The 13187-nt window shown below is 33.4% G+C and overlaps 1 protein-coding gene across 2 annotated transcripts in view; it reads left to right on the top strand.

Annotated features, from left to right (window-relative positions):
- Positions 1-13187, top strand: part of TNPO1 (transportin 1) — a 93617-nt gene that overhangs the window by 73729 nt on the left and 6701 nt on the right. For both annotated transcript variants that reach the window (XM_032336001.1, XM_032336002.1), the window contains exons 16-24: positions 616-723; positions 859-1017; positions 1098-1185; positions 3760-3858; positions 4070-4165; positions 7028-7103; positions 7980-8079; positions 10656-10730; positions 11573-11715. In XM_032336001.1, coding sequence (XP_032191892.1) covers positions 616-723; positions 859-1017; positions 1098-1185; positions 3760-3858; positions 4070-4165; positions 7028-7103; positions 7980-8079; positions 10656-10730; positions 11573-11680 — 909 coding nt within the window. In that variant the 3' untranslated portion in view covers positions 11681-11715. The remainder of the gene's footprint in view (positions 1-615; positions 724-858; positions 1018-1097; positions 1186-3759; positions 3859-4069; positions 4166-7027; positions 7104-7979; positions 8080-10655; positions 10731-11572; positions 11716-13187) is intronic.

Below are 13187 nucleotides of genomic sequence, written 5' to 3'. Positions count from 1 at the left end.
CATACCCTTTCTGTCCATTTTGAGGTTTGATAGTTGATATGTTATTCAAATAACTGAACATGCAATCAAATATGATAATTTAAATGAATTGATGCTGGTAGAGCCATTTCAGTCATTGCCATTCTTGTTTCCCCTGTCATTTCATGGGTCATCATTTCTGCTGTGGTTGGTTTGTCCCTAGCCAGAGAAGTAAAAACCTCCATGACTAAGCAGTGGCTGATTCTGGCCCAGCAAAACAAGAAAAACCATTATGCTTAAATAGATTTACTTTCAGGCAGGCGCTCAGGGTATCCTCATTAAAACTCCACCCATATCATTAATCATGAAAGGATAAACAAATATCTTATATTTGATGAAAAAAATAAGCATATGTAATACCTAATCTGGTTCTCCAAGGATAATGTTCCTTACAGAAACTTTTTTGAGGAAACCTCCACAAACTGAACAGCATTTGTTGAGTGGCATCCAAAGAGGAGAGGTCTGAAAAGATAACCTGCTATTGTAGAATAGTAGAGCAGGCTCACACATGACCGGAAACTTACTGAATACTCTTGTAAGCATTTATCATAATTTTAAGTATGTCCAGAAATTTACATTTTCCTTTATTCTTTTTAGTGCCTATCTTCAGTTGCCACAGCCCTGCAGTCTGGTTTCCTTCCATACTGTGAACCTGTGTACCAGCGTTGTGTAAACCTAGTACAGAAGACTCTTGCACAAGCCATGGTATTTTTAAAAAAATAGTTACATCTACTCTCCCTCGCATCATAAGCATTTTTCTAAGGATAGACATAATGTATACAAATTTTTTTCATCTAATTGATTCAAACTAAGTTTTTTAAAACTTTTGTCTAATTTCAGCTGAACAATGCTCAACCAGATCAGTATGAGGCTCCTGATAAAGATTTTATGATAGTGGCTCTTGATTTACTCAGTGGCCTGGCTGAAGGGCTTGGAGGCAACATTGAACAGCTAGTAGCCCGAAGTAACATTCTAACACTAATGTATCAGTGCATGCAGGTGAGACTTGTTAAATTAAAATGTATTAAAACCTGATGCTCTGTGTCACATTGGGGTTAATTTCTTCTTATTCCTTGTAGGATAAAATGCCAGAAGTTCGGCAGAGTTCCTTCGCCCTGTTAGGTGACCTGACAAAAGCTTGCTTTCAGCATGTTAAGCCTTGTATAGGTATGAACATTTCCTACTGCTATGATGTGCTTAATATTAGTTTTACATCAGTTATATTTCTCTATTATTAAACTGAAATGTCATGGAATCCCAGTTTATAAATACATACTATACTAGTTAAAGCTGCTTTGAGTGAAACAGGTAGGATGAGAATGTCATTGCTCCCTTAAATTCAAGATCACTTTTGAGCCGGTCATGAGGCACTCATTTATAGTATGACTGGAGAAAAGCTGGAAAAGTATTACTTTAGTGTGAAGGACATGCCACCTGTGTAACCTTGGTACCATATGCTAGTTTACTGGTAACTTTTGAGTAACATTCTTCTGCGGGCGTTAGAGGTACCCACAAGTAATAATAGCCTTTCTCATAAACCAGTGTACTTTTTCAGATATCATAGGAAACTTTCCAAAGCATTTACTTTAAGTAACAGTTTGTTTTTGTTTTAACATTACAGCATTGTCTTAGCCTTTTGTGACAATAAGAGGTTCTTGAATAACGTAAACTGAACTGCTCTCAAAATCGTGGATTAAATGGCTTTTTGGTTTTCTTTAGAATCTATATCCCAGCATTTTGGATGCTAGTTTCTTAAAATACACGGACCTGAAATGGTTTTTTCATTTGATACAGTTGTACTTTGGGTTTTTCAGCTTTCTGCCCCCAGTTATATTGAGATATGATTAACATATAACATGTGTCAGTTTTGGCTGTATGACCTAATTTGATATAGGCATATATTGCAAAATCACAGTAAGTTTAGTTAACATCCATCACCTCATGTACTGAAAAGATTTTTTTTTTCTTACTATGAGAACTTTTAAGACCTCTCATAATAACTTCCAAATATTGGAATTTATATTACAGTATTATTAACTATAGTTATCATGTCATATAGTGCAATGCCAGGATTTATTTATTATTGGAATTTTGTACCCTTTGACCAACTTGACCCAATTCCCAGTTGTGCTTTTGAATAACAACTGTATTTCTGAACTTTGAGTAATAACATTAATTATGCTGTGCTAAACCCTCAGGTTTAAGCCTGACTACTCTAAATGAAAGTGTAATGAATTCTTATTTTTTGGAAAGCTTATTCTACCAATACTTAACACCTGCTTTAGTTTTTATGAATTTAAACTTGTATGAAGGATTTTCTTTTCTTTTCTTTTTTACTTTTTTTTTTTTTCAGACTTTACAAACCATGTGTATCTTCTTCAGGAGGTATACTGTGTCTAGCTACCTTTTTCTTTTCTCTCTTTTTTTTTTTTTTTTTTTTTTTGTTATTGGCCATGATGGTTATTTTCTAGATCAGGGTTTTTTCAACGAGGGGCAATTGTAACACTACATCAGGTAGCGTCTGGAGACATTTTGTTTAACTCTGGAGGTGTGTTATTTGTACCTAGTAGGTGGAGGCAAAGAATGTTGCTAAAGATCAAACAAATGCGTGATACAGTGCCCTTCATGTGCACCACCCTCCCCCAATGGCAGAATGATCTGGACAAAATTATTGTATTGCTGAGGTTTAGAAACTCTGGCTTTAAGTCTATTAACTTAGGGTGCCTGTTCAGTAAAGTGTTTGCTTTCAGCTCAGGTCATGATCTCAGGGTCCTGGGATCAACCCCCATATAGGGCTGTCCGCTTAGCGGCCAGTCTGCTTCTCCCTGTCCCTCCGTGAGTTCTCTCAGTTTTGCACTCTCTTAAATAAAAAAAAAAATCTTTAAAAAGCTTATTGGGGATTTAAAAAAAGGATGCTACTCTAATTCTTGATTTAACAGTGAGAATATATACATAGAGACATTTCTCATACCAGTGTATTATTACCATGAGGTACAAACCATACAGGGGAGGCAGGATAATTACTTGATTCTTTCTCTTTGTTTACCAGTTTTCAAATAATGAATTGATTCCCAGCATCTTCCACAGGTATCTATATTGTGTTTCAGAGTTCAGTTTTTTGTTTGTGTTTGATTCTTTTTTGAGTGTCAGTATGAATTCATGATGCTCAAATTGTCCTACCACTGGCAGTGGGAGCTTAATTAAATTGGCTCCTTAGTCCTTCCTGGTATGACAAAATAGTCCAGGCTTGTTTTGTACATTTCCTGCCTTTAGCCTGCAATGAGACGTTTCTCTGAGAGCCCTCATTCCTTTTAAGTGGAAAATGATATTTAGAGATCACAATCTGAACACTAAGGTCAAAGTTCTTTAAAAGCCAAAATCATTGATTTTTTTAAAAATATTTGTGCGTGTGAAAAACTAGCTTTGAAGAAAGTCATATCATGTTTTCCTCGTTTTTAATTTAAATTTTCTCCATCTGATCACAAGAGTGATTACTCTGACCAACTCATTTTAATGATACCTAAAATAGACCGAAATTAATGTTTCCTGGTCTACTTCATAGAAAGTTCAGTGGCCAGATAGTGCCTTTTTTACTTTCCTAAAATTAAATTTTATCAAAATCTTTTAAAAATTGGTATTTCTTGCCTAGATTTCAGTTTCCACCTAGTAGAGTTCCTTTAAAGCACAATACACTGCTGTTGAAAAGTTTACTACATAGTTATTAAAAAATTTTTTTTCTAGCTGATTTCATGCCTATACTGGGAACCAACCTAAATCCAGAGTTCATTTCAGTCTGCAATAATGCCACATGGGCAATTGGAGAAATCTCCATTCAGATGGGTAAGATCCTTCTCCCCTTTTAAAAGCACTGTAAATTTTTAGATGCCTTAATACTTTTGTAATTGCTTTTTCTTTTTAACCTAAATGAGTTTTATACATAAATATTTATTATTAACTTATGTCACAGTTAATAAAGGGGACAGAATATTTTATGTTGATATTTTAACATTAAATTTTTTCTGTTTTGTTTTCTCTTTTGGGGGTGATTTAGGTATAGAGATGCAGCCTTATATTCCTATGGTGTTGCACCAGCTTGTAGAAATCATTAACAGACCCAACACACCAAAGACGTTGTTAGAGAATACAGGTACCATATGACTGAACTGTTATGGTGAAGAGAAAACTATTTGCCTTTTAAAGTTAAGATGCGTAGAGAAACCAAAGCAAAACTAGCTTTAGAAACCCAGCTTATTATTAACAGCTATTTGAGATTTCAGTGACAGTATGTATTAACTGTATTGCATAACCAATTTTCAGAGACTTTCAAAAACACTCCCCCCTATTATGTGTTTAAATACTCCCTCAAATGGATCCCAGCTAAAATAACTATTGAACAATATGAATTTTAATTTATATTAATTCAGAGAGTAACTGGCAGCTGGGAAGTAATTTTTTTTTTTTTTTTTTTAATCTACAAAATTGTAGTCAAAAATAGACATCAGTGTAGAGGCTAATTGGTTAACAGTGGCATGTGTATTTTGTATTTCATTGTATTATTTTCCTTCAAATTGGGAACTTAAGGCAGTACTTTATGGGATTTTTATTCAGGAGGCTTGTTTCTCTTTTGCATTTATAGAGAGCATGTTGATATTAAAGAGTACCTTCCATACTATAGAACACATTTCAGGGTGATTTTTTTCTTTCCACCACCCTGATTTTTGTTAATAGTGATAAAAGATGTGAATTTTGTTTTCAATCAGGCACATCCTTTTCTTTATATAACTAAGATATAATTCCAGTAAATATATTCATAGTCAGTGAGGGTTTTACCAAAATACTATATGAAGATTAAAATAAGGTCTTCTAAATAAGAAAATTTGTTTTCAAAGGCATTTTAATTTTATATTTAATTATAGAAGGTGAATATTTTAATGTGATTAAAGTTGATATGTTTATTGGTATGGAAGGAAATCTTTGAATTAAGAAACAGTTATATAGCTGTTTGGCTGTATGGGTACTGTTTATATCGTGACGTGAATTAGATTTTCTTGCTGAAAAGTATAAAAACCTATGTATTAGGATGGTTATGAAATCTTGTCAGGTTTTTATTTCTTTAGAATGCAGTACCGATACATGACATTCAGATTTGGAACACTTGCCATTATAAAATTACTGTTGAACCTAAAGAAACTTCCTATTTATTTTTAAATGTGAATGCATAACTGCAAATAAATGTTGAATGTAATGTATACTAAAGTTTCTTGTGGGATATCAGCTTGTGAATTTGTTAGATAGTTCCTTTAACAAATTGGCTTTATTTATAAGTTTATATTCTAATTATTATTTTACTGTAAACCAAGAAGTTGATAATGTCCATCAAGTTGACAAATTAAATTGATATGATTGAAAAGCACTTGGGATTCACTGGATTAATCTTATCACAAGTGGCTGCAGAAAATGTTCCCATTATTCCTTATCCAAAAGGGGGAAGTGGGTGTTAATTAACAAAAATAAAACCATTGTCCGTGGCTAATGTCTGTAGATTTTAGCAACTTAATTACTGTCTTCTTAATATTTCATAAAGCCAATTCTAAGTACATGCAGTTATTTGCTCTTTTTCCAATTAGTATATCCTACACTGAACTTTTTCAATGGACCATCATCTGCTTTATCGCATGTTTCATTGGATTGTTCATACTTGCCTGTTTAATGAGAATGTTGCATAGTTTGTGTCTTTTGAACATAGGTTTTCTTTCTCTTGCTTCATATGAATCTGCTGGATTTTAGTATTATCTGTGTAGTTTGCTTCAAGTAATCCTTAAACATTTTTCTTTACCCTCCCCCACCCTTTTTTTATGAAAGGTTAACCTGTAAGTTTTTGAGAGAACACCATTAAAGCACCTTATGGTTTGTTTTCTGTTTGTATTTTTTTTTCCCGTTGTGTATAAATGTATTTATATGTATGTACCTTTGAATTGCAGAATGCAGTTCTGAGTTGCAACTTCTTTTAGCCCTTCGTAAGTTTAAGGACTTCCTGAATGAATTTTGATGGTGAATATGTTTGAGTAATTCCCACTTCGAAATTTTTAAGTAAAATTCTAGCATGTGATCAGTATAATGTCTTACCTATTTTGTGCTATGCCTTTTATAGCAAAGACAGATTATGTGTTTGTTCCTTTTGTCCACATATCATTACAGTGGACTGTAAATTTTCTTAATGTCAAATAATGGTTTGAAATTAGTGGGCTATTATCTGAGTTGTTACCATGATCATCACCATCAAAGGTTAATTGGAATGGAATTTGACAACCGCACAGCAATTTTCCAATTCATTCATTAGGTGTATACTGTAACCCCTAAAATTTGATGGTTGATTTTGATATCAGGCAACAAAAAGTCCACTGGTTCATTTTAGAAATGTTAACAAACAGAACTACCTAAATTGCGATTGAATTTCTAGGTGATTTTGAAAGATTGGAAATCACTTATTTAAAAAGACATAGAGAAGTAAAGAAATTTCAACTGTTTTAACTTCTGAGAACTGTGTTTGAGTAAACAATTCAGAAATGTAATCATTCGCATTTACTAATAATTCTGGGGGAAAAACATAGATTTCATTATTAAATTCTGAAATTTCAACTGACTTTGAATGGAGAATCTCTAAATCCATGCATTTTAATCGCTCATCTTTTTATTAACAGAATTTCTTCTTACTTGATTGAGCGAGAAAAGCACTTCATGGTTTTTGGTGTTCTCTCAATCTTTAGTTTTTTTAATTCCTTTTGTTTTCCTTTTTCCAAGAGTATGCCATATATGTTGCTGCCCCTTATTTTAGGGGGTGGTAATAAACAGCACTGGTGAAATCTTATGTTTATTATCATACACAAATTCTGTTGGTTTCTGTTTCTGAGTTATTTGTTGTTTTTTCTTTATTTTTTCTCCTTCCCCCTCATTTGCTCATGTCTTGGTTGGCGTTTGGTGGTGTATAACCGTGATTGCGTTACCTTAGCAATAACAATTGGTCGTCTTGGTTACGTTTGTCCTCAAGAGGTGGCCCCCATGCTACAGCAGTTTATAAGACCCTGGTGTGTATTATTCAATCTTTTTTTTTTAATTCATTTTTCTTCACTCTTTCTTTCTCTTTCTATCTCACTTTTAGATATATTTTCAGTTGGTTACAAAAATCACAATCCTTAATCATTGCCAACCATGTGACTAATCTTGTCCTATCAGGTTTGTGAGGTTTTTCAGTAGCATCGTCATGTATATTTATTTTATGTTGTGGCTAACGACTAATTGATGCATGGGATAAGATTGTCACATGCTTGCTGTGTTAAAAAGCTTGATTATACATGAAAAGCATTTAAATATCCACCAGTAAAATAAAGATGCATGCAAATTCTATAAATTTAGGTTTTTGCATTGTTTCTTTTTTAGAATTAATTTGAAAACTTGGATTGCATTAAGAAATACATGTTTAAATTATGTTATGTATAAAAACTTTATTTGCTTGTTAATGTTAAAGTTAAACATCTACACCATAAGTTGTGTAATAATAGTTTATATTGTGGCAGTATATCCTATGTTCTGCTTCTTTCAATTGATAATCTTTCAATTCAAGTCATTTTTAGTAGTGTTTAATGGAATACAAGTTATAATACAGTTTTAAAAATAACGTACTCTTGGCTCAACTTCAAGTTTAAATGGGAGATTAAAATCAACTGTCCATTTTATAGATGCAATCTATTAATAAGAAAATGTGAATTTCAAGGCTTCCACTATATTGAGATTAGAAGATGAGCCAGACATACAGGGAGAATGAGAAACTTAAACTTCATGAAAATTCTTTGAATCTAAACATTACCTATACTGTGTGCTTATTCCATTAAATACTGTCCATTAGTATTGTGATTGAACCTGCTTTTTATTTAAATGCTAATCTCAGTTCTATAATTTAATAGGTGCACCTCTCTGAGAAACATAAGGGACAATGAGGAAAAGGATTCAGCGTTTCGTGGGATTTGTACCATGATCAGTGTGAATCCCAGTGGAGTAATCCAAGTAAGATGTCACAAAGATTTTTTAAATTTTAATCTTCTGAATAATGAAGCTTTAAAGGGTGAATTATTTTAACACTTTAATTATGAAAGTATCACATACCACTTATTTTTCAAAGATAATAAAAACAAATTATGTGTTGTTGTTTAAAGATTTTATTAATTTATTTGACAGAGATCACAAGTAGGCAGAGAGGCAGGCAGAGAGAGAGGGGGAAGCAGGTTCCCTGCCAAGCAGAGAGCCCGATACGGGACTCTGTCCCAGGACCCTGAGATCATGACCTGAGCTGAAGGCAGAGGCTTAACCCACTGAGTCACTCAGGCACCCCAAAACAAATTATGGTGGTTTTTTTGTTGTTTTGTTTTTTGTTGTTGTTGTTGCTGTGGGGGTTTTTTGTTTGTTTTGTTGTTGTTGTTTTAGATTATTTATTTATTTATTTATTTATTTATTTATTTATTTGACAGAGAGAGAGAGAGAGAGAGAAAGAGATCACAAGTAGGCAGAGAGGCAGGCAGAGAGAGAGAGGAGAAAGCAGGCTCCCTGCCAAGCAGAGAGCCCAATGAGTGGCTCGATCCGAGGACCCTGAGATCCTGACCTGAGCTGAAGGCAGAGGCTTAACCCACTGAGCCACCCAGGCACCCCAAAACAAATTATGGTGGGGTTTTTTTGTTTTGTTTTGTTTTTTTTGTTTGTTTTGGGGTTAAGAGAGTGACCCACGGAATTAGAAATAAACTTAGAAATTCAGTAGTTAACAAAACAGAATACTGAATTAACCATTGAAACTGTTACAACTTGGAGAGGTTAGGATTTATTTCTCTTGTTTCCTTAGTTTAGATAGTATCTGGACATTTTTAGCATTTAAAAAATTATTTGGTGGAAGTATCAGATATGAATCTGATAACCTCTGGATCCAGGTGTCAGTTTGCAAGACACACACACCGGAGGAACGTGTTGATTGACACCATGTGTATGAAATCAACAGAATGCAGGCTGTGGAACTCTAGGTTAAGTATCCCAGGTTACTCAGCAGGTGAATGGTAAGGAAAAGAAATTATGGGACATGTTTTCAAGAAAATAACCTTTCATTTCCAGGAGACACATGCTTTGAACATCTTTCAGTCAATATTTTCTGATACCTCTTGTCTTGTGTTAATGACTGTGTTTGTTAATTTGTTTAGAAACATTATTAATTACCGGCTTGAAAATTCAAATTAATGTAGTGATAGGCATTGAAAACTTGTAAATTAGAAATGGAAAAAGTCTTTTGACTTACTTCACATTTGTAAAACAATAACTTGTATGAAAACAAGCCGGATGCTATCTTTGGAAATAGTCCCTAGTTGCAAAATAACCTCCTGCTATTAAGTTTCTGGTTTTTTTTAATACTTAAGAACTTTATGTCATCTTAAATGTGTTTTAGAGTTATCTGACACAATGTATATTATATTAAGAAGAAACATTTTCCCATCAGGATTTTATTGTTTTGTTTTCAAATTAACATTTAAGACGGTGAGAGTAACACGTATATATGTGGTCAGTAAATCACTACCAACTTAAGAATTAGTACAAATCTCTGCTTTTTGCGTATTATATTTAGATGTGGTTAGAAGAAAATATCTTAAGTGTTATTTTTTATGTTTAAATTTTCATCACAAATTTTAGATATGTAAATATTTTAATTTTTAACATGAGACTTTGATATTTGGAAGAAAAAGAATCATAATTCGAATAAACCATGAACCTCAGGCACCTGGAATTTTAATTGCTTAAATGTGTGTTTTATGCACATACTTCAGTCAGTAAATTTTGAAATTAAGAAAGTTCTCTGACTTTAGTAAAATTTTAAATAGTTGACATATCAGAACATAAGCAGTAATCTTAAGTGCTCTATATTGAACTGCTGTTTCAGTATGATAGTCTAGATCAAAAAGTATTTAAATGAAACACTTAAAGCATATATCTTTTGTCACCTGTTCTTATCATGAGAGTAATGCAGTTTTTCCTAGTAATTGAACATTGGGTTTTTTTGTTCTCTTTTTTGTTCACTCTGGTTTGGGTTTCGATAGGTATTATAACTATATAAGTAGTTTTTCTTCTAGCTTTTGGTCATTTTCTTTAAATTTCATGCTGAAATTTAGATCTGTTAATTACTATACTTCAAATCAAGCTTATTTGACATATACTTAACTTGCTTTAAATTCTTTCTAGTCCAGTCACAGCTGTGAGATGATTGAATTTATGTATTTCTTTAATTCAGTAATTTAATTAATGAATGAATGGATTAATATTTTAAGATTGGTGCTCATTTGGTACTTTAATTCCATTGTTGGTGCTACATATTTACTAGACGGGTTCTGTGGTGTAAAAAGAAATTTTAAAAGCGCGTTAAATTCCAGTATAAACTGAATGAATAGAGATTCCTTGATGGTGGAATAATAGGGACAGCCATTATTTTATCACTTCTTATCATACTTGATTTTTTAAAAAAAAATTTTTTTGAGGTAGGATTCTGTCGTGATAGGTACATTGTGCTGTGTTTGACAAATAGCAACCTAAGGTGTATTTCCTGCTTGTTACAGGATTTTATATTTTTTTGTGATGCTGTTGCATCGTGGATTAACCCAAAAGATGATCTGAGAGACATGTTCTGTAAGGTAAGGTAACTATAAAGTCTCCATGATAAACATCTTGGGACTATTACAAGACTAGTTGGAAAGTTTAAATTACGTTTACATTTCATATAGAACTAGACTCTTGGCTTCGGATCAATATTGGTAGATCATCTATATTGATCTTTTTTAAAGGTACAGCAGTGACTCTATCAGAAGAGCACGCACTTCAAAAATATTTTCTCAAGCAGTACTGCTGATTGATGTCCCATCATCCCACCTACCCAAAGCAGCATATATTTTCAAAGACAGCTGAGTGAGATTTGGAGTATAATGTAAACTGTTGAATAAAGTAAATCTGAAATGGTTTCCACGGGGATTAAGTCTATATAGTTCTTTGTTTTAGTAGTGTCCCTTTGGATTCATTCTGGTCAGTACTCAACCATAACAAAATAAGAATAAAATGTTGTTACCTGTTTGAATCCTCTTATCCGAAAATTTGTCAGCTGTGATTGCAGACATGAACTTAAAGCTTTATATATTTCCAGTTTGAAAAAACTTTTATGTGACATAAAAATTTTATCCATTGGATGAATTCTCTACTTTGTTGTCCATTAGTAGTAGGTCAGAGTTTGCTTAGCATGCATCTGTTACTAGGACACTTGCTTGAATTCTAAACTTTTCAAACCAAGGTTTAGAATATATTATGAGGTGCTTTTAGGTAAGACATGTAGTGGTATAGCATCCAACAAAGTTTGAGAACCATTGATTTAAAATTGATAAAATTTTAGAAAAATAAAGTCAGTAGTGTTTTATTTCGGAAGCTATGCAGATTGGAATTTTTCTCCTGTTAGTGACGAATTAATGATTTTTTTCACTTCTTGCAGATCCTTCACGGATTTAAAAATCAAGTTGGGGATGAAAATTGGAGGCGTTTCTCTGACCAGTTTCCGCTTCCCTTAAAAGAGCGTCTTGCAGCTTTTTACGGTGTTTAATCTCATACACTTAAGCTGCAGTCCCATAATTAGGGGTAAGTTTTAAGAAGTTTGCGGAAGTTTTTGAGGGTAAAGAAACTTGGATCTACAATCTAAAATTACTGAGTAGAATAAAAGCTGTATGTTTTCTGCAGAGGTTGAGTAAAACTCAGGCTATATTAGCCTTGAAATTTAAAATCAAAGCTAGAGAATTTTCTTTAGAAACTAGCAAGCAAGGTAAAATGCATTGTTTTACTTTGAATCCTGAGTAAAAAGAAAACCAAATTGGTATGCTCTTTGGATTACTCAACAAACTAATGCCTGTTTTTAAATTTTTTGGCCTGTAAGAAGTCACCGACATTTACTTTGGTAGGGTAAAGATTATTTTGAAGTGTAAATTTATAGTCTCTGATACATCAAGGACGTCTGTGTTGTGAGCTTTTGAGAAAAGCCTGCTAGAATTGCAGCTAGTTTTGGGCTCAGCAGATGGGAATATTTAATATTCATTTTTCAACATGTATTTTATTGAGCACCTACCATGTGACCTGCATTGTATTTTAAAATGAACAATGGATGAGTCTGTTTGGATTTGGGGTAGTAGAGGGGTAAGTCCATTTGGACTCTTGTTCCTTGAGTTTTTCTGTACTTAAATCAAACTAACAATCCTGATCTCACGGCTTCAGTTCTTTTGTTATTTTGAAGATTAAAACTATATGTGATGTCAGAACTAAGTATATTACCTAACACACTAAGTTGGCTCAATAAATGCTAGGAATATGGGTCAGTACAGTGAATAAGGATACACTTCTTTAGGTTTTGAACATGAACTGAGACATAATTGACTGGAGAGCTCAGAGAGTATACTCTGTGTGTGTCCAAAAGATGTCCACCAAATTTAATTATCTCCTTTGTTAGAGTTTTTGTTTGCTCTTCTGTTCATTTACTAGGAGCTAGATTTTAAACCTGAAAAGGTTTCCACATCCATGCTGTATAACCTATAAGGCAGTAAAAATGGACTTGCAACCTCTGGAATATCTCAGAGCCCTTTGTGTATTGTCCCCCTGTAGTTTTGAGTACTCGTGGCTGTTTTGTGGCTTTAGCATTTTGAAATAGTGTTTAATTGTCTTTATATTAAATCGTGAGAATGTCATGGATGAGAATGACTCTTAACATCAGGGCCTGAGAGATGATACAGTAGTGAGTTGAGTGTTTAGCACTTGCATATTTGGTAACTTCTGTATCCCTATCATGTCACCAGTTACATTGATTTATTGAGTTGATCGTGTTCTAAGATGAGGCATAAAATAGTTACCTGTTTCCTAATTAGAGATGAAAGTGGATCACTATCTTCTATTCCTGCCTTTTTTCAGAGGCAGGGAGAAGGTGCTGCTTGTACTTTCCCACAGATGGGCTAATCGTTCTCTGTGAATCCACTTCAATCTTCATATATACCCTGTATTTGGCTTGAGTGGTTAGTAGATTTTTGTTGTGAAAGGACCAGCATTAGGTGCTGGTTACAATATCCTAG

This window comes from Mustela erminea, chromosome 3 (assembly GCF_009829155.1).
Source record: "Mustela erminea isolate mMusErm1 chromosome 3, mMusErm1.Pri, whole genome shotgun sequence".
Lineage (NCBI taxonomy): Eukaryota > Metazoa > Chordata > Mammalia > Carnivora > Mustelidae > Mustela > Mustela erminea.
This window is presented reverse-complemented; position numbering and strand designations above follow the sequence as displayed.